The sequence below is a fragment of the Astatotilapia calliptera genome, chromosome 19 (genome assembly GCF_964374335.1).
Source record: "Astatotilapia calliptera chromosome 19, fAstCal68.1, whole genome shotgun sequence".
Taxonomy (NCBI): Eukaryota; Metazoa; Chordata; class Actinopteri; order Cichliformes; family Cichlidae; genus Astatotilapia; species Astatotilapia calliptera.
The window spans coordinates 305,001-331,724 of NC_137440.1; the positions used below are offsets into that span (position 1 = coordinate 305,001).

The following is a 26,724-nucleotide window of genomic DNA, read 5'->3' on the forward strand; positions in this document are numbered from 1 at the left end:
CCGCTCATTTTACAATCCTCTGTTGTTGCTCTTTTGAACATTACTGTTGGTCTTTAATGAGACAGAAGCTCTTCTTATTAATGGATTAATGAAATATACTGATTATTGCAGTGCTTTTGCACTGGTTCAGGGTTATTACAGCAGAGCAAAGCAATGGGCGCTCAGCAGAGTGTTGGGACTCCTCCAGGTGACGACCTCCTGAAGCTGGTTGTACAAAGCTGCAGACAGCATGAAGTCATAGCTCTGAGACAGTCACTGCTGCTCCTCTGATGACAGTCAATCCTTGAAAGAGTCATAGCTGTTCACTGCTAAGCTACAGTGTGTAGTGTGAGTCTGTGAGACGTAGCATCAGCAAGTCATGGATTGAAAGGCCTTTACGATCAATAACATAAAGCTGTGTGGAATAAAAGCTGCGCTTACTAAAAGTCTCCTAGAGATCCTTTTCCTTTCTTCCCCTTGTGCCGTTCTCCTCGTCTTCACTCTTGGTAAATGTCTTCATTCACAGACAGCAGTGGCTCTTCTCTGCCTCACGGGGTTTCTTGCTCTTCTTCTTCGTCGCTGTGTGATTGCCGTCTTTTCTGAAACTCAAAGGCTCCACAGTAGCTCCGCTCAGCGGGGGCTCTGGCACTTCAGCAGGCCGAGGATAACGGGAGGCTTTTGTTACTGACTGCTCCGACGAATCAACACGGGTGCAGAGTGGAATAGTGTGAATGTAAACTCCACTCTGTTCACTCAGTCTTTGCCACTTCATGACCTGTTTTCTTCCACTGACTGGCACACAAAGTCAAAGTGTTCCCAGTATACCCAGCATGTTGTTACCTGTGGTCGGGGGTGTCCAGTCACCAAACACTGCAGCTCTAGAGTCTCTCCCTCTTTGATAGTGTACACCCTCTCACTGTAGCGCTCCTCCTCCACATTACAGGCCTGACCAGAGTGCACGATTCGCACTGTAGGGGGCGCTGTGAACAACAACACAAATACAAAAGGTTAATATACAAGAGTCGTCTCTGAAAACACATCTGCATGTGTGTGTGTGTGTGAGATGTTTGGATCCATCCATCTGAGCTCATGTGACCTCCTGCCTCCTCCTGTCATTATCACTCTGTCCACATGATGGCACTGCAGCAACCAAATATGCTGCTGCACAAGCCAGCTACACACACTTGTTCATGGACTGCGTATGAGGTGTGTGGTTGGTGGAGCCAGACAAGCTGGTCCGAGTATTTCAGAAACTAAATCTACTGGATTCCCAAAAAGAGAAAACATCCACCGCTCTGGGCAGAAGTGTCGGAACGAGACAGAAGGAGAGCACAGCTGGAGGAAATCAGAACTGACAGACAGAGAAGCAAAGCAGGATTTACTCAGATGAGACACAGACCTTCAAAGTAAAACAGGAAGTATAACACTGAGACGCGGACTAGACACGGTGGAGACAGAGCAGCTAAGAAACACAGAGACATAAACCAGAGAACTCTATAAGAACCAAAAGCCTAGAGATGATAAGTAACACACAGAGGGAAATACCAGGCACATAACACACAAACTAGACTCAAGGGAGTAACTAAAGACCAACAATGAGAACATAACTCACAATACAAAGTGACAAAAAGCACAGGAAACTCAAGACACAAATATTGTTGCTGACCACGCCCATCCATTTATGACCAAAGTGTTCCCACGTAGCACGACAACGTGTCAGAATCGTCTTAGGCTAGTGGAATAGTAGATCATGGATGTGCTGAACAACACGCATGATACTTTTCATGTGAGTGTGGACCAACATGTCTGTGCAGTGATGTCGCAGTCAAAGCACGACTTCCATACTGCAGCAGCAGGTGAGGGTAGAAATGATACCGAGGATAAACTATGGACACAAAGTTTCAATATTTATTTTAAACATTTAAATGCTACGGGAATATCATCACGATTTATTTCATAACTTGTGCCAACATGTGCATCAGTCTGAATGAGTCTTTATCAGTGGTTCCTATAGAGCAGGAAGGTTGCTCAGCACAAATAGTTAACTGGGGATTTTTATAACATGTAGACAACAATGGATGCAATTTCTGACAATTTATCACAATTAACTGCCAGAAACAGACTGCATGTAACTGCCTCTTAATTCAATAGCAGCTTTTGTCTCATGACAACGTTTATGGTAAACATTAGTCCCACTTTGCAGCACAAAATATCTCTGAATAAAGATATTGAAAGTTCAACTTAAGGTTTAAGGTTTAAACTTTGGTATTTGAATAATCGAGTTTTTTCCTCCTGTACAACTTTAACCATGAAGATTACAGATTTGCATTTGCACACAGGACCAGCAGTCCATGCACATTGTGCACTTGTGCAGAGCTCTCCAGGTCAAGTCTCATTTTTAAAAGGTAAAAACAAAGCAATTAAAGGAAAGTAGAGATCAAGCAAAGAGTGGAGCAATCTGCTAGTATTTACAATATAAAAAAGATGTATTTACATATATACAAAAACACTGGACAGGGTGGTGATACAAGTACTTACTGGTGGGAGTTCAAATAGTATATTATATGTAAATAGTGTAATAGTATTGCACACAGTGAAGGAGAGCTGTTGTGCTCAGTCCCAGCTCCATACGTATGATGGACTTCACAGTTCATGATTCACAGATATAAAAGTCCTTATCTTATACAGGGGCTGCCCCTCAATGCATCCCCTGTCTAACAAACGCCTTTGTAACTCCTCCCCACTGACTTCTTTCCTCTGATTGGCTGCCTCATTATCACAAGGTTCAAAGAAGAGGTGAGAGCCACCTGTGCTCACAGGCAGATGACCCTTTCAGGAAGAATTTCTGTAAATGGCATCATACAGATCCAAGAGCAGAAAAAATGGCTGAAACAGAGTTTTTACAACAAGGTGGATCCTGAGCTTTAGCTCGTTCACCCACGTAGCAGACAGGTCTCTCAAGCTGGCACTTCTGACTGACCGGTGTCATGGCAGAGTGTCTGTCAACCAGATGCAGGTCTGGCAATGATGGCACTGTTTGTGTTGCTATTTTCCTGTTTTAGTTAGAAGACCCAAATGCCATGTTGCAATGCTATACTGCTATGGTAGCCAACGTTTCAAATGCAGGTTTGAAAGGTTTGTGACTGTACACTATATCCAAAATCTAGTGAGGATTCACTCATGTTTACCACTGGGTGGCTGTAGCTCAGGAGGTAGAGCGGGTCACCTCAGAGGGTTAGTGGTTCGATCCCTGGCCCCTCCAGTCTGCATGTCAGGAGTGTGAATATGTATGAATGTAGTTAAGAAGCACTCAGTTTAGAGAAAATGTGGCATGTTGTATAGAGCACTTTGAGTAATCTGGGAGACTAAAAAAATGCTGTTCACTGTGTGAACAGAGATTCGTCATGTGACCTTTGCACGATTGTGTTCCCGCACATGATGTTATTACATGGCTTGATTAGGTACACCTCTGGCAAACCTGATCTGGGCGACCAAACAGCTTTTTATGTGAAGACGAACTTAAACTCTCACTCATCCTTTATATAGATGACTTTGAGATATGCAACCCTCTGGGAACATCCCGCAAGAAGCATAAAGTCACAGCTGTGTATTGGGTGTTTGCAGACATACCTGCCACATTGAGATCTACACTGACTTCCATTTACTTAACCATTTTATGCAAATGATGTCAACCAGTTTGGCTATTCAGAAGTTTTGGACCCACTGCTCAAAGCTTTGAAGTCCTTTGAAGATAATGGTATTTTTGTTTCAAGTCTGGGCAAAGTGGTCAAGGGCACTGCACTTGCTGTAGTCGCTGACAATCTTGGCGCTCACTCAATAGGCGGGTTTGTTGAAAGCTTTTCAGCTTCACATTTCTGTCGCTTTTGCATTGGCGAAAGGTCACAGATCCAGGAGCATGAAGTAGGAGAAGGACTGTTTCCTCTACGGACTAAGTCCAACTATGCCATCCATGTCAAAGCAGCACTGTCTGATCCTGCAGAAGCTCACCACTGTGTCCAATCTCAGACAGACTCAGTCACTTTCATGCTACATCAGGTTATCCCCCAGATGCTTTGCATGATTTGCTTGAAGGGATTGTACCTGTTGAAATTTCACTCTGTCTTGATGTGTTAATCAGGAAGAAATACATATCTCGTGAGCAGCTCAACCGTTCCATCCGTTGCTTTCCTTACAAATGGAGTGACAAAACAAACTGTCCACAACCCATTGCCCCAAATTTCACAGCGCGAAAAAGTGTAGGAGGTAATGCACACGAAAACTGGTGTTTGTTGAGAATGATACCACTCATGATTGGTGACAAAGTACCAGAAGATGAGCCTGCTTGGGAGGTTTTGATGACCCTGAAAGATGTTGCTGAGCTTGTCATGGCTCCTCTCCACACAGATCACACAATAGGATACATACAAAGTAAGATCTCAGAACACCGTTACAGATATTTAGAAGTGTTCCCAGAGGAGAAACTGAGACCAAGACATCACTTTCTCGAGCACTATCCTTTGCTTACAACTGTTTACGGGCCACTTGTACATTTCTGGACTATGCGATTTGAAGCCAAACATCGATTCTTTAAAAGGATTGTGAGGCAGACTGGGTGTAGAAACATCCTCATGACAATGGTGAGAAAACACCAATCGATGATTGCGTATCATACCCACGATTACAACCACCAAAGGCCAGCACTGTCAGTGTCCCAGAAGACTCCAGTGGCAGTCGATGTTCTAAAAGACAGCATTAAGGAGTCCCTTGCAAGGAAGTTCTCCAGGGAAGACTTTGTGAACATGACAAATAAAGCAACCCTTTTAGGCACAGACTATAATATTGGCATGATGCTGCCGTTTGGCTCAACAGGAGGCCTACCTGACTTGGCAGAAATCCATCAAATAGTCATTGTGCACAGAACTCCTGTGTTTGCTCTGAAGTTGCTTAGAGGCTGTGAACACCTGAGGAGTTTCAAAGTAGAGCCCACAGGTGAGACAGAAATCCTTAAACATTCTGACCTGAAAGAAACATGGCTGCATACAATACAGCAGATGGCCGTATGGTGTCCCTTAAACACTTCGTTTGCACATCAGAGTAAGTGTAATGGGTTGATTATTTCTGTTATATCAAATGTTTGTGCACTTATTGAAATTATTGAAAAAATATATTATTTTACCAACAACTATATGGGCGGGCGTCCTGTCTTATTTGTTTATTGTAATGTTTATTTAACAGGAACAATACATATAACATTGAAAAAGAAAATGGAAACATGTGATGCATACTTAACCCTCCTCTATTCTATTGCCCTTATCTCCCAATCAAAAATTATTTATTCCAAATTCTACTGAACTAAATCTCTGCTTTTATTTCTCTGGCAGAAGATAATGAAGAAAATATATGCATGTAAGCTTATAAACTATTAATAACCTGTCTCAATTTCTTTTCTTTCTCTGTCTCTACAGCTGAGGAAACACAAACCAAACAACAATGGCAGTCCAGTTAAGAGTCGTTTTAGAAGAACACAGCATTCATAAGTTGACACTTCCAACAGGAAGTCCTAATACAGTGGACGGGGATACATGGGGAATTTGGACTGCTATACCAAGACAAAGACTTTGACAATCAGTTTTTCAGTGTCATCTCGACTGCTGACTTGTATGACAAGGCCACTGTTAAAGTGATCCTTAAAGAGCCAGTAATCACCCTTGACTTACAACCAGCATGTGAATCAGGATCATCGTCTGCATTGACCTCTTCGACTTCAGTGAGCACCCATCCTGCAAGTACTACTGAAACGGACATCTGCCCTGCCAATCATGATGCGCCCTCACAGGCGTCCGACTGCGCATCGTCAAGTTCCAGTGACACCATCATTCTCCCTGATTCATGTCGCCCTGCTGCGTGGCCAGTGCCATTTCAAGTACCGGAGTTTTCCCGAGATATACAACTAATCCTCGCTGAGGCAAACAACTCATATCGCAACACTGGAAGACCTTTCATGGATGCCAGTGTTAAATCAGCAACAATGCAAGACCTTGCAAAAGTAATTTTTTCGTACACTGCTTACCCAACCAATCAGCAGATCCTCTCAGTGGCTGAAAGGATCTGCTGATTCAAAGTTTGTGTGTCTTAAGGAGCCAGGATCATTTGCCGGCTTATATGGCTGGCAGCAGCGCATAAAAAACAAGATGCACAATTACCGTGCCAAGCTAAGATCTCGAAAATTTTCTTACCCAGAAATTGAAATTAATGCCTTAAAAAGGAAGCATCCAGCTGATGCAGTGCCATCAAAGAATGTAAAAAAGCCAAAAAAAGCAGAGGTTAATTATCTCCCTCCGCATCCTACTGGAGAAACCCAAGAGACACTGGAGAAAGAGAGGCTGGAATTAATTTATGAAATAACAAAGAAAAACAACGCAAAGATAATTGCAGAAAAAATGAATAAAACGTTCTCTAGCCGAAGACTTGGAGTGGTCAGCCTCTGCCCCTCTGTGGGTGAGTTAAAAGAAAGGTGGCCAGCATTATTCACTGAGGCTCAGGTGAGTATGTGAGATAACTATTCCTATCCACCAAAAGACAAATGTCAAACAAATGTCGAAGAGTTCAGACGCATCACCACAGTTTCTTTGGTGGAGACATTCATGCTGAAACTTGATGAGTACACACCAGGTCTTTTGCAGTTTATGCCTGCCAAAGGAGGAGCTGCTGGTTCCAAGATGAGACCTCTGCTGGACACTTTGAATGACCTATGTTATTTGACTTTTTTCACAAATATGTAATTATGGAGGGCTGCAGTGGGTAGCAAGAAGGTCCTGGGTTCAACACAACATCATGGCTGAGGAGGATCCATCAGATGTGTCCGTTGTGATTGAGGGAAACCAAGTGATGGAGGGATGTGGAAGCCGAACAAAGGCATGTGTACTGCTGATGGGACTGATATATGCCCTCAACCTTGAATATCCGAAGGAGCCGAAGAACACATCTGACACTTTTCAAAAACTGTTTTTTGGAGCTTGACGGGGCCAAACTACTGAACAAGGTCCACGGCCTCAAAAATAAGCTCATGCAATGCACACACCTTTCCCCTCTTGTTCCCAGAGGACATAGCTTGATGGAGCTGTAATTTTTCTTCTGACAGCAAGCACAGAAACTATTGCATGTTGGTGTTAGTGTTCTGTTCTATCTATCCATATGTTTGATAACATACATGCACAGAAACAACTTGTAGAGTTTCTGTGCTTTTGGCTTTTAAAATGGACTGAGTGGCCTTTGAAAGTGTTGTCTGCATTAGCTGTTGTGTTGCACGTTATTCTGTGTTTTTATGGAATAAAAACATTGAGATGAGGAACCATTTGAATGTCTTTTTCTTTTTTGGGGGGGGAGGGGGGTACATTTTACCTTATATGAATAGGTAATGTTTATCAACTGATAATAATTAAATTTTATTACTAATTATCAGGTATTACCAACTAGCAAACGAGATAATTTTACCTAATTTCAATGATTAAGTAGCTGTTGAATAGATACGTAAATATGGGGTAAATTTTACCCAATTTAATTATTTCATAGCTTTTTATTGAAGTTATTTTATACACAATATATTGAACTAAATCTACCCCAAAAAAGTCAATGCAAACTGTTACCTCAGATTTACTGGGTAGATTCTATAGATGACTTCTTGCAGTGTATGAATGTCAGTAAAAAACAACAGTGTAAAAAATGAACTGTGTATTTATGTGAATATATTTATGCAGTTTGTGTTTCAGTCTCCGGGCCGTTGTCATGTCTCTGTCACTAAATTACTGCATGTGAACTGCTCAGCCACTGACCTCTTATAAACTAATAAAAAGCAAGAAGAAGGTCTGAAGAAATGGAAGAGGCCTTTTCCTTTCTTACAGAGGAAGGAGGATACGTCAGTATCTTTGTTATTTCAGAGCTGCTCTGTGAGGATGTCTGTGCTGTCAGCAGGCTATTTTCTCTTTTACCAACATCCTCCACAGTTTAACACACTTCATCAACATGGTTAAACTTTTCTTTCAGCAACTTTCTTCTGCTTCAAAGCGTCGTGTAAAACACGGCCCCGGCTCTGATCGGCTGCCTGACACACATTCATCGTTTGACTTTCTATTCTGAAACTAAAAAAAGCTCCTGTGTTGTTACTGAGCACAAAGGAGCAGCTGGCTTTGTTTTACTGAAAGCTCAAAAAGTGCGTCTGAACAGGCTGTCGGGGAGCTGTTAGCCTCGAACAGACGTCGCAGCCCGCAGGATGTTCTCTACCTGTCGTCATGGGAACCACACGGAGAAGAGGCAGCGTGGCATTTGAGTCCCTGAGATCCGCAATAAAGAGCACCGTCCTCTGACTGTTCAAAGCCTTTCTGCTGCATCCCTGCCATCTGACACACTGCAATAGTCCATTTAAGGACTAGAGGAAGAAGCTTCACACAATATCAGATCTGCAGGCCTGGTTATAGCCCTGCGTGTGTCTATATTATTCTACAGATGTATAACAATTAGCACAATTTAAATCACTGCAAAAATACTCACTTCAACGTGAGACCAAGAAAAGAAGCAAATTCTCACAGTTATGAACCTTTTTGCTTGAGAGAAATAGTGCACCATTAAAATGGGAATACATATTCACCACTGCAATAAAATCAAATCTTTGTGACTCGTTCTAACTCAGGAACTTCAGGAAGGACTCTGCTTCTTTGTTATCATCCAGGTTTTCATTGGCATTTCAAATCCTCCATCTATTTCACAGTAATGCTTTCAAATCCTTCACTGCTCTTTTACAAACAAATGTTGGCTCTTTCACAGTAAAAGTTGCCTCATTGCTGTGGCATCCTTGCCTTCACAGAAAGAGCCTTTAAAACCTTTGTGCTTTTTCACAGTTTCAAATTTTGTTTTCACAAAATAAATTTTTATTTACATTAGAGACTATTTTGATAGTCGACTAGTCACCGATTATTTTTGCGATTAGTCGACTAATCAGATCATCATCCATTGGACGTAAAACGTACAGCTTATTGCACCAGCAGCATCTGCTCTTATATAACTATCATTAGCTGACAGCTTTAAGTGTTTAAGGTGCTAACTAAAAATAAAGACAAGATGATAGTTTATTAAACTCTAATGAAATTTGCAGATTGTTTCGGTGTTGTTTAATAAACTCCTTGCTATCTAAAATATAACAGGACACTGGAGTAAATTCTGGAGCATCTCACACTTCTGATAATCAGCTGTCTGCTTGACGTTTATTCAGCTGTGTAAAAACTATAACTTTAATCTCAGCCAAACCGATTTACTCAGGAACAAATAAAACACTGAAAAAAGCAGAACAATAACATTTCAAGTTATCTAAGTGACTCATATATCAAGTTTAACCTGAGTAGCGAAAGACGGCGGTGGGTTTGAAAACGATTTGCCCAGAGTCCGGTGTTCTCACGGCTCTAGTGAGCCTAGCCCCCGGCTAGCTATCGAGCTAGTGGGTAACAGACGTCTCCGAAAACGTCGGAGCGCTTTTGAAAATATGTGGTGTCCTGATAAACTGAGCAGATATTTGAGGTTTGCACAGCTACATTCTCACCTGAAAATATGTTAAACGTTTATTTTGTGACCCAGAAAGAATAATAAGAGTAAAGTTAAAACTAACTAGCTGCCGCCATTGTTGGAAACTGAGCTGGGCCGCGCTATGCATTCTGGGATAAGTTGGGCCACGAAGGACACACCCGACCCATCCTTCAAATCTGGGGAAAAGTAGGCTGCATTTGTCGGAGTCTTCGAATTTGGACAGTGTTCATTGTGTCGCTGTAACGTAATTGGCCTACAAATGCGAGCACAGGAGGATGCGGTTCCTGGACACAGCTTCTTCTTCTTCTTCGAGGTTTAACGGCAGCTGGCATCCTTGTACATGCAGTGCTGCCATCTTCTGTTTCAGTCCGTTATTACACTCTTAAATCCTACTACTTTGTCCTGCGTCTTTCTGGATCTTACAAAGCTTCAAACGACGCGTCGACTATTAAATTTTGATAGTTGACTAATCGTGGCAACAGGTGAAGTGTCTTGGCCAAGGACACAAAGACCGAGACTGTCCAAGCCGGGGCTCGAACCGGCAACCTTCCAGTTACAAGGCAAACGCCCAACTCTTGAGCCACGAGCGCCCCCACATTAACCAGCCAATCGTGGCATGCAGGCTGACGACGTCCTGGCCGAGCAGGAACTAGAGACGCACCTGGTGCCAGGTACTGTGACCTATTGGAAAACCCTGAAAACCATGCTGAGCTGATCCGAGTAGGTACTAATGGAAAAGTGGCTCAGAGAGGGCTGGTTTCATGTTGGAGGGGAGGAAGATGAGACAAAGCAGAGCGTTCTCACTCCCGAGGCGTAACATGTCGACGTTTTGTCACGTCCGGCGGCGTTCCTGAGGAACGCGAAAGGAGACCTTCGGCGTTCTTATGGTACGCGGCGGGTTATGGCTGGAATCCAGTGCAATGACGCTCCCGCGGTAGTAGACGTTCCAGCCCTGTATTCCAGCCCTAAACCTAACCTTATCCCTAGCCCTGACCATAACCTTATTCCTGACCTTAACCAGGACTTTAATGATGTTAAATAGCGTGTTTCTAAGCGATTTGAAGAAAAAGAGCGAACATGTGTAGGTTCAGTCCAGACGGTTCTCATATTTCCTCTTTTTCCGAGGTCGTCATTTAGGAACGTGGTGGGTAGCCGAAAACGTAATATTCAATTCAATTCAATTCAATTTTATTTATATAGCGCCAAATCACAACAAAAGTCGCCTCAAGGCGCTTCATAGATACAGAGAAAAACCCAACAATCATATGACCCCCTATGAGCAAGCACTTTGGCGACAGTGGGAAGGAAAAACTCCCTTTTAACAGGAAGAAACCTCCGGCAGAACCAGGCTCAGGGAGGGGCGGCCATCTGCTGCGACCGGTTGGGGTGAGAGAAGGAAGACAGGATAAAGACATGCTGTGGAAGAGAGACAGAGGTTAATAACATATATGATTCAATGCAGAGAGGTCTGTTAATACATAGTGAGTGAGAAAGGTGACTGGAAAGGAAAAACTCAATGCATCATGGGAATCCCCCGGCAGCCTACATCTATTGCAGCATAACAAAGGGAGGATTCAGGGTCACCTGGTCCAGCCCTAACTATATGCTTTAGAAAAAAGGAAAGTTTTAAGCCTAATCTTAAAAGTAGAGATAGTGTCTGTCTCCCGAATCCAAACTGGAAGCTGGTTCCACAGAAGAGGGGCCTGAAAACTGAAGGCTCTCCCTCCCATTCTACTTTTAAATACTCTAGGAACAACAAGTAGGCCTGCAGAGCGAGAGCGAAGTGCTCTAATAGGGTGATATGGTACTACAAGGTCATTAAGATAAGATGGGGCCTGATTATTTAAGACCTTGTATGTGAGGAGCAGGATTTTGAATTCAATTCTGGATTTAACAGGAAGCCAATGAAGGGAAGCCAAAACAGGAGAAATATGCTCTCTCTTTCTAGTCCCTGTCAGGACTCTTGCTGCAGCATTTTGGATTAGCTGAAGGCTTTTCAGTGAGTTTTTTGGACATCCTGATAATAATGAATTACAGTAGTCCAGCCTGGAAGTAATAAATGCATGAACTAGTTTTTCAGCGTCACTCTGAGACAGGATATTTCTAATTTTAGAGATGTTGCGCAAATGGAAGAAAGCAGTCTTACATATTTGTTTAATATGTGCATTGAAGGACATGTCCTGGTCAAAAATGACTCCAAGGTTCCTCACAGTGTTACTGGAGGCCAAGGTAATGCCATCCAGAGTAAGAATCTGATTAGATACCATATTTCTAAGATTTTCAGGGCCGAGTACAATAACCTCAGTTTTATCTGAATTAAGAAGCAGAAAGTTAGCGGCCATCCAGGTCTTTATGTCTTTAAGACATTCCTGCAGTTTAACTAATTGGTGTGTGTTATCTGGCTTCATGGACAGATAGAGCTGGGTGTCATCTGCATAGCAGTGAAAATGTATGCTATGTCTTCTAATGATGCTGCCTAAGGGAAGCATGTATAATGTAAACAGAATTGGTCCTAGCACTGAACCCTGTGGAACTCCATAATTAACCTCAGTGTGTGAAGAGGACTCTCCATTTACATGCACGAATTGGAGTCTATTAGATAGATATGATACAAACCACTGCAGTGCAGTACCTGTAATACCTACAGCATGTTCTAATCGCTCTAATAGGATATTATGGTCAACAGTATCGAACGCTGCACTGAGGTCTAGCAGGACAAGCACAGAGATGAGTCCACTGTCAGAGGCCATAAGAAGATCATTTGTAACCTTCACTAAAGCTGTTTCTGTGCTGTGCTGAGCTCTGAAACCTGACTGAAACTCTTCAAATAAACCATTCCTCTGCAGATGATCTGTTAGCTGTTTGACAACTACTCTTTCAAGGATTTTTGATATGAAAGGAAGGTTGGAGATTGGCCTATAATTAGCTAAGACTGCTGGGTCTAGAGATGGCTTTTTGAGTAAAGGTTTAACTACAGCCAGCTTGAAGGCCTGTGGTACATAGCCGATTATTAGAGATAGGTTGATCATATTTAAGATCGAAGAATTAATTAATGGCAGGACTTCTTTGAGCAGTTTTGTAGGAATGGGGTCTAAAAGACACGTTGATGGTTTGGAGGAAGTAATTATTGAAGTTAACTCAGAAAGATCAATTGGAGAAAAAGAGTCTAACTTAATATCAATGGTACTAAGAGTAGCTGTAGATAATATTACATCTGTGGGATGATTATTGGTAATTTTTTCTCTAATGATAAAAATTTTATTTGTGAAGAAGTTCATGAAGTCATTACTAGTTAACGTTAAAGGGATGGTTGGCTCAAAAGAGCTCTGACTTTTTGTCAGCCTGGCTACAGTGCTGAAGAGAAACCTAGGGTTGTTCTTATTTTCTTCAATCAGTGATGAATAGTAAGATGTTCTGGCTTTGCGGAGGGCTTTCTTATAAAGCAGCAAACTATTTCTCCAGGCTAAATGATGATCCTCTAGATTTGTGACACGCCATTTCCTCTCCAGATTACGAGTCATCTGCTTTAGGGTACGTGTTTCAGAATTATACCACGGAGTCAGGTACTTCTGATTTGAGGCCTTAGTTTTCACAGGAGCTACAGTATCCAGAGTCGTACGTAGTGAGGAGGTGAAATTATTAACAAGATAATCGACCTCTGTTGGGGTAGCGTTCAGATAGCTGCTTTGCTCTGTGTTGGTACAGGGCATTGGAGATGATAACAGTGGGTGGATTATATTCTTAAACTTAGTTACAGTGCTTTCAGAAAGACATCTACTTTGATAAAGTCTACTCTTCACCGCTGTGTAATCAGTTATTGTAAAAGTAAATGTTATCAGGAAATGATCAGACAGGAGAGGGTTTTCAGGAAACACTGTTAAATGTTCAGGTTCGATGCCATATGTTAGAACAAGATCTAGAGTGTGATTAAAGTGGTGGGTGGGTTCTTTTACATTTTGAGAGAAACCAATTGAGTCTAATAACAGATTAAATGCCATGTTGAGGCTGTCATTTTTAGCATCTACATGGATGTTAAAATCACCCACAATAATTATTTTATCTGAGCTCAGAACTAAATTAGATATAAAGTCTGAGAAATCAGACAGAAACTCTGTGTAAGGCCCAGGTGGACGATAGATGATAACAAGTAAGACTGGTTTCTGAGTTTCACAGCTGGGGTGGACAATGTTAAGCATCAGGCTTTCAAATGAATTAAAAGTCTGTCTTGGTCTTTCATTAATTAATAGGCTGGTGTGAAAAATTGCTGCCACACCGCCCCCTCGGCCTGTGCTTCGAGATTTCTGGTAGTTAGAATGGCTCGGGGGTGTTGATTCATTTAAACTAACATAATCATCCTGCTGCAACCAGGTTTCTGTAAGGCAGAGTAAATCAATTTGTTGATCAATTATTAAGTCATGTACTAACAGAGACTTGGAGGAGAGAGACCTAATATTTAATAATCCACATTTCACTGTTTTACTCTTTGGTTCAGATGTGGATACTGTATTGTTCTTTCTTTGTGATTGTTTATGTTTAAGTTGTTTGTTGCTGGTTTTTAGTTTGTTTTTTGTCTGTTTGGGAGCTGACACAGTCTCTATGGAGATGGGTTTTTGGGGGGGTAGCAGGAGGAGAGAAGCTGCAGAGAAGCGTGTAAGACTGCAACTCTGCTTCCTGGTCCCAACTCTGGATAGTCATATTTTGGGGGGTTTAATAAATTTGTCCATATTTCTAGAAATGAGAGCTGCTCCATCCAAAGTGGGATGGATGCCATCTCTCCTAACAAGACCAGGTTTCCTCCAGAAGGTTTGCCAATTATCTATGAAGCCCACATCGTTTCTGGGACACCACTCAGACAGCCAGCAATTTAAGGAGAACATGCGGCTAAACATGTCACTCCTGGTCTGATTGGGGAGGGGACCAGAGAAAACTACAGAGTCCGACATTGTTTTGGCAAAGTTGCACACCGATTCAATATTGATTTTAGTGACCTCCGATTGGCGTAACCGGGTGTCATTACTGCCGACGTGAATTATGATTTTACTGAATTTACGTTTACCCTTAGCCAGCAGTTTTAAATTTCCTTCAATGTCGCCTGCTCTGGCCCCTGGAAGACAATTGACTATGGTTGCCGGTGTCTCTAGCTTCACATGTCTGAGAACAGAATCGCCAATTACCAGAGTTTGACCCCCGGCGGGTGTGTCGCCGAGTGGGGAAAAATGGTTAGATATATGAACGGGTTGGTGGTGTACCTGGGGCTTCTGTTTAGGACTATGCTTCCTCCTCACCGTGACCCAGCCGCCCTGATTCCCCAGCTGCTTGGGACCTGCCGGGGAACAGCTAGCGGGGCCTACGCTATTTTCGGCTGCACCAGCTACAGGGGCCTGGCTAGCTGCGGGTGAATGAAGGGTGCGAAGCCGAGTCTCCAATTCAGTAATCCTGGCCTCCAGCGCTGCAAATATGCTACATTTGTTACAGATATCATTACTGCTAAAGGAGGCCGAGGAGTAACTAAACATCTGACACAATGAGCAAGAAAGTGCAGGAGGGACAGGTGAAGTAGCCATGGTGCTAATGAGTCGGCTACGAGCTAAGCTAGGCTAGCGAGACAGTACAGAGACAGTGAGTGAATACTTTGGCTATAAATTAGGTAGTGAGTACACAGAAAGTGTGCTTCGGAGGAAGCACGTGAAGATTATACTATGAAAGAAGAATGTATTTAAAAGTTGTTAATTAAATCGCTAAGCAAATAAGCTACTCAGAAACACCACTGTGTTTGAGCAGGAACAGGAAGTGATACTCTACCACAGAGCGAGCGAACACCAAGAGAAGTGTCCTATTACTCAATATGGTGACGATTTGTCACCTAGCGTAAAATGTTACGCTTTGGGAGTGAGAACGGGTTGGACAAAGACACACAGCAACCTATGAAACTTTATTTCACGGGTCATAATCTTAAACATGTCGAGCTTCAGTTTGGATCTATATACTTCACTCTTCACCTTTTTAGCAGACAGGCCTTTGACTCGTCTTCTGTTTGCTACACCCATCCAATCCCTTTGTTTCCGTTAATGATTACTTTATTACAGGAACTGTTAGGAATGAAATGGAGCATCAGGTATGTCTGTATACAGATTCATTTGTACATTTCTTTTGGTCTTTGTTAATTAATAATATCTTTAAATGAGTGCTGTCAAAATTAACGCGTCAACGCAGGTTAAGCCGTTATCACGATTAACGCAATAAAATTTTTTAACGCTATTAACGCATGTGGAGTGCAGAATGACTCAAAATCCCTGAAATGTCTCTGTCAGCGCATTTCGGGCAGTTTGTCCAAGTAGTTACCTTTGTACATGCGCAAATGGGCATCTGATCTGGCAGTGACGGGCAGCTGAACCAATCACATTGTGCAAGAAGGAATTTTCTTTTCACCGAAGCACTTCCAGCTTAAAATATCACACTGACGTGTCGGGATGCTGCTAGCACTTTGGCTAACGCATCACCCAGCTTGCGACAAACCAGTCACGGAGCATCGGGGACGCAGTAAGTCGACCTCGGACATATTGACTGACACCAAGTGGATTGCAACAAACTGCAGACCTGTTAATATCGCTGAGAACCTTTACACAGCTTTGGTTCCTCGTTTCAAGGACTTGAAGCCTCCAGAGTGACCGAGAGAGGAGACATGTTTACAGAGTTTTGTTAACATGAATGTTCAAGATGTTCAATAAACATGTTACGTGTGTATATTTTACCTTTGTCTCGAGTCTGTTTCATGCAAAATGAAATGTGATTAATATAGAATAAAAGTGAATGATATTTAATCGTGAATCAAAATTTAAAAAGTTGCATTTCACAGGAGAGAAGCTGTGCTAAAACTATTCAAATTCTCTTTGAGTTTAAGCATTTAACATTCTTTGTGTTTATTCTCCATTTATTTCATTATATTGCATAAATGTCTGATACAAGCTTAAATATAAAGTTTAAAAAGTGTAATTGGCTATATTGGGTTCCAAACTAAATCACTAAATATATATAATCAATAACTTATTATTCCTTTTAAATAAAGCAGCATATGAGTTTCCACTCAGACCCTTCAGAATTCAAGTAACGAATGAATTTAGAGATTTGATGATGCCGTATCGCCTCCTCACCCGTGTACGAGAGGACTTTGTTGTGCTGGGTGAACACAATAAAAAGCCTACATTGTCCTGTACGTGTATACCAACCTGTCTTCAGGTGTGTTTCGTAGAATAAACACTAATCAAGGATTAGACTCCAGCTTTCACAGAGACTGAAAGAAGTGGGAGGCTCACCAGAGATTACATGTTATTATTACATGTTACATGTTATGAGCTCAGCTGGTTGGATGGCTGTATCGCTGAAGTTGTTCCCCATTAGAGTTTTCATATTCCCAGTAGTCCCTGTGTAGGTTTCAGAAGTGTGAGACAGCAGCCACGTGGAGTCCAGGTCAGACCTCGGGTGACGACGTGCTGCTCGGCTAATTAAAGTTGTGAAATTATAAATGAGCGTCAGAGAAAAAGGTCAGAAGGAAATGGATTTTTAATTGAGTGGTGCAGCCTGCAGACTGGACCACCGCCCCGGTGTGGAGCCAGTTGCAAGCCTTGCAGGTACAATTGTGGTGCACTGTTATCGAGGAGTGTGCTGCAGATATGCAGAGTTTCTGTGTCAGCAGCTGGGAGGCATCTTGTAAGTAGCACTTGATGTTTTTTATTTTTACACTTCACTTCTATTTTTGCCTGACCTGCTGCATCTGTGAGATACAGTACTCTGACTTGTGGGTGGATGTGCACAGTATGAAAACACTGAGAGTCATCAAAGAGGGCTTGAACATCTCTAACTGAGCTCCAGTGCAAAATGCACTCCCACTGCGTGAAACATGTGCCATTAAAACAAGCCTGAACCTTCAGCCTTCAATATCGTTGGCTCAGCAGGGACAGAAACTAAAGGTGAAAAATAACAGTTGCAGCCCAGAAAGACGTGAGAGGAAACAGGGAGAGAAGAAAGCTAAAGCACTGACGGGGCAAAGAAAGGAGGGAAGAAGACAACAATAAACAAAGAGGAAGAAATGATGAACGAGGAGAAGCAGCGAGAGGAAAGGGCAGCAGAGCGAGGTGAAGGTGAACGCAGCGATCAGTACAGTGAGGGGGCGAGGAGGTGTGGATAATCTGGTTGTCCTACTTTTTCCTCTCTATTCTATTTTTAGATTTTCATTTTCTTCCCATTATCCAGCCTCTGCGAATGTTTTCCTGCTGATGTCATCAAACACAGACACAAAACACTGCAAACCCCGATGGACCCATTCTGTCCCAGCATGCACTGCAGTCAGGCTTCGTCTGAAAAGACAGCAGCATGATGCAGGACACCTACAGGACCACAACAGCATCACAGGTGCACACACACAGACACAACACAACAGGTGTAAGTACGTTTATTTCCATGAATAAAGTCTGACTGCAGCCGGCTCAGTGACAACAAAGTTTTATGTTCCTACTCATCTGTACACCACAGGTCTGAAGTATAGAGTTTACAGATAGAGCTGTCTGTCAGTGGGCTCAGCAGGTACAACTACAGCTCATCACAAATGTGTCTAGAAAACAAGACAAAGGTCATTAATGTTTAATAATAATAACGACTGTATTTATAAAGCTCTTTCAAACACCGTGCTGTTTGAAGATAAAAAAGATCAACAAAAACAACCCAGTTCAAACAACCATAAGAACCAGGAAAAACAGAATTGGCTTTGAAAAGCTCCACACAGCAGGCCTGCTGCAGGCCAGGCAGGCAAAGAAGAGGAAACAGCTCCCAACAGTTTTTCTTCTGGCTTTAGGAACCTTTACAAGGCCAGTGTCCTGAGATCGGAGCGCACGGGAAGGAACATAGAGGTGCAAAAGAGAGATATGAAACCATTTAAAGCCTTGTAGCTGAGCAACAGGACCTTCATGTCTAACCTCACAAGGAAACCAGTGAAGAGTTTCCATCCAGTGCAGCTGCATTCAGTACCATCTGTAAAGCTCTAGAACTTTCTTTGGTAAAGCAGAAAGAAGAGCGTTACAATAATCAGTGTGTGGAGACACACATGCATGGACAGGAACCTCTGCAGTGTCCGGGGATAAAACGTTGTTGTGGTTTTAGCTGCGCTCCTCAGCTGATAAAAGGCCGTCCTTGTCTCTTTCACATGAGACTGGAGGGAGCGCGTCCAGCTTCTTTACCCTCACCAATCTTCACCTACGGCTCCAAAAACAGGCATCAGGCACAATGTTCTGTCCTCAGTGATTACTGGCCAACGTCTTTAGTAAAACAGTAAGAGTCTGTTTTACAGAGTGATGTTCTAGAGGCCTGTGCTATAAAGCATACCTACGCTGACACTCTTGGACCAACCTACAGTCAGCAGAACAAAGAAGGTCCAACTGTAATATAAGTTAAACTGATAATGCAGCCTACTCAGTCAGAGCACTGGTCTCTGTGTCTGAATGTGGCTTAGAGTAGAGCTGTGACTGGTCGGTGAGCCTGGACAAAGCAGTCGGTTTAAAGCCAAAAACAACAAAACAGCAAAAATAATGAAAACTGTCGGAGCCCCGACGAGCTCAGCTGCTGTGTGGCCCTGCTCCCTGAAACACCATTTTTAATTTGGGTTGCCCCTAAGACCAAACAACACTCGTGCCTACATTTACTCCGCTGACACGCGTGAACGCGCACACTGTGGGTATTTCCAGTTTTAATTGGCAATAAGCAGCCTGTGTGCATCGCCCTGTTTTAGCTGCGTCTGTTCTGCACATCATATAAATACATCTCAGCAAAGCTTCCTGTGATCAAGTTACATATTTGGTTGTCATGACACTACACTTGGCACACACACACTCACACACTCATGGGGTGGCTGCAGCTCAGGCAGTAGAGCAGGTCATCTACTGATCGGAAGGTTGGTGGTTCGATTCCTGGCTTCCCCCAGTCTGCATGCCAAATATCCTTGGGCAAGATACTAACCCCAAATTGCTCTCCGATGCATCCGTTGGAGTGTGAATGTGTGTGAATGTTCCTTAGACAGCACTTCGAATGGGTGAATGCACAAGTTGTGTAAAGCGCTTTGAGTGCTCAGAAGAGTAGCGCTACATAAGAACCAGTCCATTTACCATGACTCGTTTGCATCAGTGCACGTCCTTGCATGGACTTTGTGAACCTGTACAGGTGTTTTCGCTCCACGGCCTCCGTGTGTCGATCTTTCCCTGCATTATACTGTTAATCTGAAAAACCTTGGTCTACACATTGAACTGACAGCCACCCTCTTACGATCTTTTAGCACAACTGCATGTGTAGGTCTGCTGTAACCACATAGGAAAAAGACAATGTGGAGCATGATTACTAGTACAAGCTGCAGGTACTGCCTGGAGGTCTGGATCTGTTTCTACTGCAGTGTTCCTTTGTAGAACTATAGAGTCACTATTTTATCTCCATAAAGAGCTACGAGACACGGATCAGTCTTTTGTGGTTGGGTGTTTTGCCCGCGGAGACTCGAACAGGTGGAAATGAGCATCAGGCCCTCTGGTCATTGCTGAGACCCAGCTGTTCCTCTGATGCTGATGGATGAAGAAACACATGCTGCTACTGTCGGCTTCTCTGGTTTCCTTCTCCTCGCTCTTCCTCTCCTTTCTTTGTCTTTCTTATTATCCTACCTGTGAAATCTATTGGACACTGATGAGTTTCTATTTTTGTCAGTGTTGGTAACTTGACAGGTGGAAGGACATTACGGATACGAGTATCCACGCCCTCTCCTCCCTGTGCCGCCAGCAGCAGGCGCACCTCGCAAACGGAGTACTCCCAGCAAATGGGCGATAGGAAACCGATCGGTGCCTGTACCATTCCCAGTATGCGCTGGCATGACGTCCGGCAGCATGAGTACGAGCAATTTTTATTTATTTATTTATTATTTGTCGATGCCCGTGATGCCGCCCACACCACGATGCCGCCCCGGGCAACCGCCCGTGTCGCCCGTATCAAAAACCGCTAATGGTTGTGTTCATTGAAGGAGAGGCGAGGTGGAGTAACGCAGCGTAGACACAAAAGTGGACAAAAGAGAAGCAAACTTGCAGCTCCACAAGTATAGTTATAACGTAACATAGACTATATCGATATAAACAATATTGTCACATCTCGTATAAAAATATATCGATATATTTAAAAACTCGATACATCGCCCAGTCCCAGCCTCACATTACTGTGGACGGTCGAGTACCAATACAAAGCTTACAGCCAGTGCACATGTCACAGTGATCTCTATGTTCAGACACGTGTTAGCTGCGTATGAGAGCATCTACATTATGCATGTTATTGCCATTACTGCAGGACTGTGGGTCAGCTGTGGGTCAGCTGTGGGTCAGCTGTGGGTCAGCTGTGGGTCAGCTGTGGGACTGTTAAACCACGCAGGCCCCCTGCAGGGAGAATCAGGGATCTGTGTCCTCCCCTTTAACACTCTAATCTTTCTATCCATACAGGGGAAAGTTGAAGGCTGCGCACACACACACACACACACACACACACACACACACACACACACACACACACACACACACACACAGTAGGAGAACAGTACATTGACTTCCATTCATTGCCTGCAGACTTACTGTGGAGCTTCCTAACAAGCCTACATTTCTGAGCGGATAAAATCAGCCCTCGTCAGACTGCACAGCACTCCACGCTCTTCTTCTTCTTCATGCAGAATTTTTGAGGTCAGTTCAGATTTTTGTGCATTAAAGACGCCACTATTGTCAACATCATGTTTGCGCATGTAGAGTAACGCGGGACATTACCAAGTCTGCTTGGTCAAGGTCAAGGCCAAAGTCAAAACACTGTATTATTCTCATTTAGCTCTTCATCGCACAGCTTTGAACATTTGGCACCACAGAGAAAAACCAGCCCCTGGTATCGTTTGCTGACGTCATCCGATTCCAGGATTGGACTGCTGTAAACCGCTTCAAGTCCCCACAACACGAGTAAAGCAAGCTCGCACACAGTCAGCCTCAGGCCTGTACAGTAGAGCAGCAAGTCTTTGAGGGCAGCAGGAGCTCGCCCTGATTTACCCGCTGTGTGTGTGTGTGTGTGTGTGTGTGTGTGTGTGTGTGTGTGTGTGTGTGTGTGTGTGTGTGTGTGTGTGTGTGTGTGTGTGTGACACACAGTGAGTCATCCTCCAGCAGAGCAGAGCTGCTCTCTGCAGCCTCGTGTTGTGTGTAGCTCTGTGTGAGTGTGTGCATGCATGTGTCAGTTCATACAGCAGATGTTGTGCATGTTAATTATGTGTGTAGATGACAGCTTGTGCACAGTTTAGCTGTGACCTCTGACCTGGTTTATATGGATATGTAAGGACCCGATCAGTCTTCACACTGTTCGTGTTATTATATGACAAATACTTAGTTCATGGATGCTAACCACCAACATCGTTACGACAGTGCACACAGGCTGTGCTGCTGTTGCTACAGCGCTCCTCTACAGTCGTGGAGCTAACCACAGACATTCAGCTGTCCTGTTCTTCCTACAGACAGTGAAATAACCACACAGTCTGCTGCCCTGGTTCAGCAAGCTAACCGCAGACTCTGAACCACATGCACTCGCAGCTGAACGATCTGGGACCTGGTCTGACTCCTTGGGTCTACACGCAGCGTGACGTGAGGCTCCGCAGCTATTTCATCCAGTTTTCATTTATTTATATCAGGAGAAATGGAGGAAATAGACATGCAGCTAGATAAAACACTTCCTGTCCCACATCTAAATGTGTCTCTGGGCACAGGTTCACTCTGAAAGTCGACTTTTTTCCCTCTCTCATCTCAGGATTCACCCCCATCTGTTATGCAAGTGGAGGATTTCTCAAAGAAAGGTGCGTGGGACGGTTAAAAATAACACCAGACTTCCAATTGGCTGGCAGCACGAGGCTGTTTCTGCATATTTAATGAGACACAAGCAGACGGGAGAGTGGAAGCGAAACATAATTCACTGTTGTGCGACCACATGTTATTGGCTGCCTGAGCCATCACAGTTTAATATGTAGAAAGTCACCATGTGCCCTAACGACCACCAGGGCGCTGCGACTGCTCAGGTGCGAGTCGGGTCCACGAGTCACTGGAAAGACAACGCGGTTCTTTGGGAAACGCCAAACGTCCAGAAAAAGCTATTATTAATGACTGGCTCTCTTCCACAGCGTGTCTTTGTCCCGTCTTCCTCCGTCACCCCCAACAGGAGGCAGATGGCCCCGCCCCTCCCTGAGCCAGGTTTCTTCCTGTTAAAGGGAGTTTTTCCTTCACACTGTCGCCAAAGTGCTGCTCATTTGGTGCTGTATAAATAAAACTGAATTGAATTAAAAAGCAGTTTTTTGGAGGTTCTTGAAAATATTTCATGGCCACCTCCAGAGCTTCCTGGGAGCTGAGAGAGGTCAGCGTTATCGGGGAGTCCTTGAGTAAAAAGTTCTTTGAGAGTTTAAAAGCTCGTTGGGCCGCCGCTCTTAACGTCCTACAGCAGAAAGTGTTCTCATGAGGGTTCTAGCAGTCCTTCAGACATTTCCAGCTTTTGTTAAACATGCAGCCTCAGGCCCGGGTTACTGGAAATACTGAATACCTATCAGAACATTTAGATGTTTCTGGCAAACGTTAACGACTTTGTGACATTTCCTGGAAAGAAATTACGATCTTGCGTTTGAGAGGTTTGCTGGGGAGATTTCAAAGGAAAAGAAAAAGAGTGAGAGGAGAATAGAGAAGGTTCCAGAGCCCCAGAGGAAGCTTACCAAGAGGGCACACCCAAAGGACAAAGCCAAGAGCACCGAGGAGTCTCTGACAATGTTTGAGACACTGTGAGGATGACCTGGTGGAAAGGAGGTCCTTAACAAGGCTCTTTCTCACATGTTTTAGAGGTCCTAGTAGAGAGGGGGGTTTCTTATCTGAAGAGGCTGTAGCTGTCCTGTAGGATGAGACTGTACCTTCTTCCAAACAAACTGAGTAAAGTTGCAGCTACTGGGCTGAATGTGAAGATAAGAGCTCTTCCCTGGTCTCCTTTGAGCGGGGCCTTCGCTTCCTGTGATGTAAACTAACATCCCATCTGACATCACACTCCGAGCTCCACCAATAATCTGGCATGAGGAAGAACAGGCTGTTTTCTCTGGTTTCCTTTTGGAAACATCCCACTCAGCGTGGGGATGCTCTGCCTGCTGGCCCTGATATCCACCCCACACGCATCTCACATCATCAGCGTGCTGCGCTGTAATAATCAGTCCGCCTGCTGCTCCTGTGCCGCAGCACCACCAGGCACAGCCACACATCCATCCAACTCACATCGCCGCTCAGGGAGAGGGAAGGAGGGGGAGGAGTGACGAGCATTCATCTTCTCTGACAGAGAGAGAGACGGGCGAGATACCGACAGCACAAATGGAGGAGGAGCAGGCAGGGAGAAAATGTTCATTTTCACATGTTATCATGTCAGGGAGCAAAGCAGTGGACACACAGACAGACCAGAGGACACACAGACAGACCAGAGGACACACAGACAGACGAGTGGACACACAGACAGACCAGAGGACACACAGACAGACCAGAGGACACACAGACAGACGAGTGGACACACAGACAGACCAGAGGACACACAGACAGACGAGTGGACACACAGACAGACCAGAGGACACACAGACAGACCAGAGGACACACAGACAGACGAGTGGACACACAGACAGACCAGAGGACACACAGACAGACCAGAGGACACACAGACAGACGAGTGGACACACAGACAGACCAGAGGACACACAGACAGACCAGAGGACACACAGACAGACCAGGGGACACACAGACAGACGAGTGGACACACAGACAGACGAGTGGACATACAGACGAGTGGACACACAGACAGACCAGGGGACACACAGACAGACGAGTGGACACACAGACAGACCAGTGGACACACAGACAGACCAGGGGAAACACAGACAGACGAGTGGACACACAGACAGACGAGTGGACACACAGACAGACCAGTGGACACACAGACAGACCAGGGGACACACAGACAGACCAGTAGACACACAGACAGACCAGTGGACACACAGACAGACGAGTGGACACACAGACAGACGAGTGGACACACAGACAGACCAGGGGACACACAGACAGACCAGTAGACACACAGACAGACGAGTGGACACACAGACAGACCAGGGGACACACAGACAGACCAGTGGACACACAGACAGACCAGAGGACACACAGACAGACCAGGGGACACACAGACAGACGAGTGGACACACAGACAGACGAGTGGACATACAGACGAGTGGACACACAGACAGACCAGGGGACACACAGACAGACGAGTGGACACACAGACAGACCAGTGGACACACAGACAGACCAGGGGAAACACAGACAGACGAGTGGACACACAGACAGACGAGTGGACACACAGACAGACCAGTGGACACACAGACAGACCAGGGGACACACAGACAGACCAGTAGACACACAGACAGACCAGTGGACACACAGACAGACGAGTGGACACACAGACAGACGAGTGGACACACAGACAGACCAGGGGACACACAGACAGACCAGTAGACACACAGACAGACGAGTGGACACACAGACAGACCAGGGGACACACAGACAGACCAGTGGACACATATATAGACGTGTCCATTCATTCCAACGCAGATCCAATCATGTGAGTTGAACCTGAACGCCGCAGCACCACCAGGCACAGCCACACATCCATCCAACTCACATCGCCGCTCAGGGAGAGGGAAGGAGGGGGAGGAGTGACGAGCATTCATCTTCTCTGACAGAGAGAGAGACGGGCGAGATACCGACAGCACAAATGGAGGAGGAGCAGGCAGGGAGAAAATGTTCATTTTCACATGTTATCATGTCAGGGAGCAAAGCAGGGGACACACAGACAGACGAGTGGACACACAGACAGACCAGAGGACACACAGACAGACGAGTGGACACACAGACAGACCAGAGGACACACAGACAGACCAGTGGACACACAGACAGACCAGAGGACACACAGACAGACCAGAGGACACACAGACAGACCAGAGGACACACAGACAGACCAGTGGACACACAGACAGACCAGAGGACACACAGACAGACCAGTGGACACACAGACAGACCAGAGGACACACAGACAGACGAGTGGACACACAGACAGACCAGAGGACACACAGACAGACCAGAGGACACACAGACAGACGAGTGGACACACAGACAGACCAGGGGACACACAGACAGACCAGAGGACACACAGACAGACCAGGGGACACACAGACAGACGAGTGGACACACAGACAGACCAGGGGACACACAGACAGACGAGTGGACACACAGACAGACCAGAGGACACACAGACAGACCAGTGGACACACAGACAGACGAGTGGACACACAGACAGACCAGGGGACACACAGACAGACCAGAGGACACACAGACAGACGAGTGGACACACAGACAGACCAGAGGACACACAGACAGACCAGAGGACACACAGACAGACGAGTGGACACACAGACAGACCAGAGGACACACAGACAGACCAGAGGACACACAGACAGACGAGTGGACACACAGACAGACCAGAGGACACACAGACAGACGAGTGGACACACAGACAGACCAGAGGACACACAGACAGACCAGAGGACACACAGACAGACGAGTGGACACACAGACAGACCAGAGGACACACAGACAGACCAGAGGACACACAGACAGACGAGTGGACACACAGACAGACCAGAGGACACACAGACAGACCAGAGGACACACAGACAGACCAGGGGACACACAGACAGACGAGTGGACACACAGACAGACGAGTGGACATACAGACGAGTGGACACACAGACAGACCAGGGGACACACAGACAGACGAGTGGACACACAGACAGACCAGTGGACACACAGACAGACCAGGGGAAACACAGACAGACGAGTGGACACACAGACAGACGAGTGGACACACAGACAGACCAGTGGACACACAGACAGACCAGGGGACACACAGACAGACCAGTAGACACACAGACAGACCAGTGGACACACAGACAGACGAGTGGACACACAGACAGACCAGGGGACACACAGACAGACCAGTAGACACACAGACAGACGAGTGGAC

At 44.9% G+C, this 26,724-nt stretch overlaps 1 protein-coding gene across 1 annotated transcript in view; it reads right to left on the reverse strand.

The window, feature by feature from the left end:
• The window catches only part of LOC113012614 (MAM domain-containing glycosylphosphatidylinositol anchor protein 2-like), a 152,783-nt gene that overhangs the window by 102,859 nt on the left and 23,200 nt on the right, over positions 1–26,724 (reverse strand). Inside the window, exon 2 of the mRNA XM_080293934.1 lies at positions 820–959. Coding sequence (XP_080150060.1) covers positions 820–959 — 140 coding nt within the window. The remainder of the gene's footprint in view (positions 1–819; positions 960–26,724) is intronic.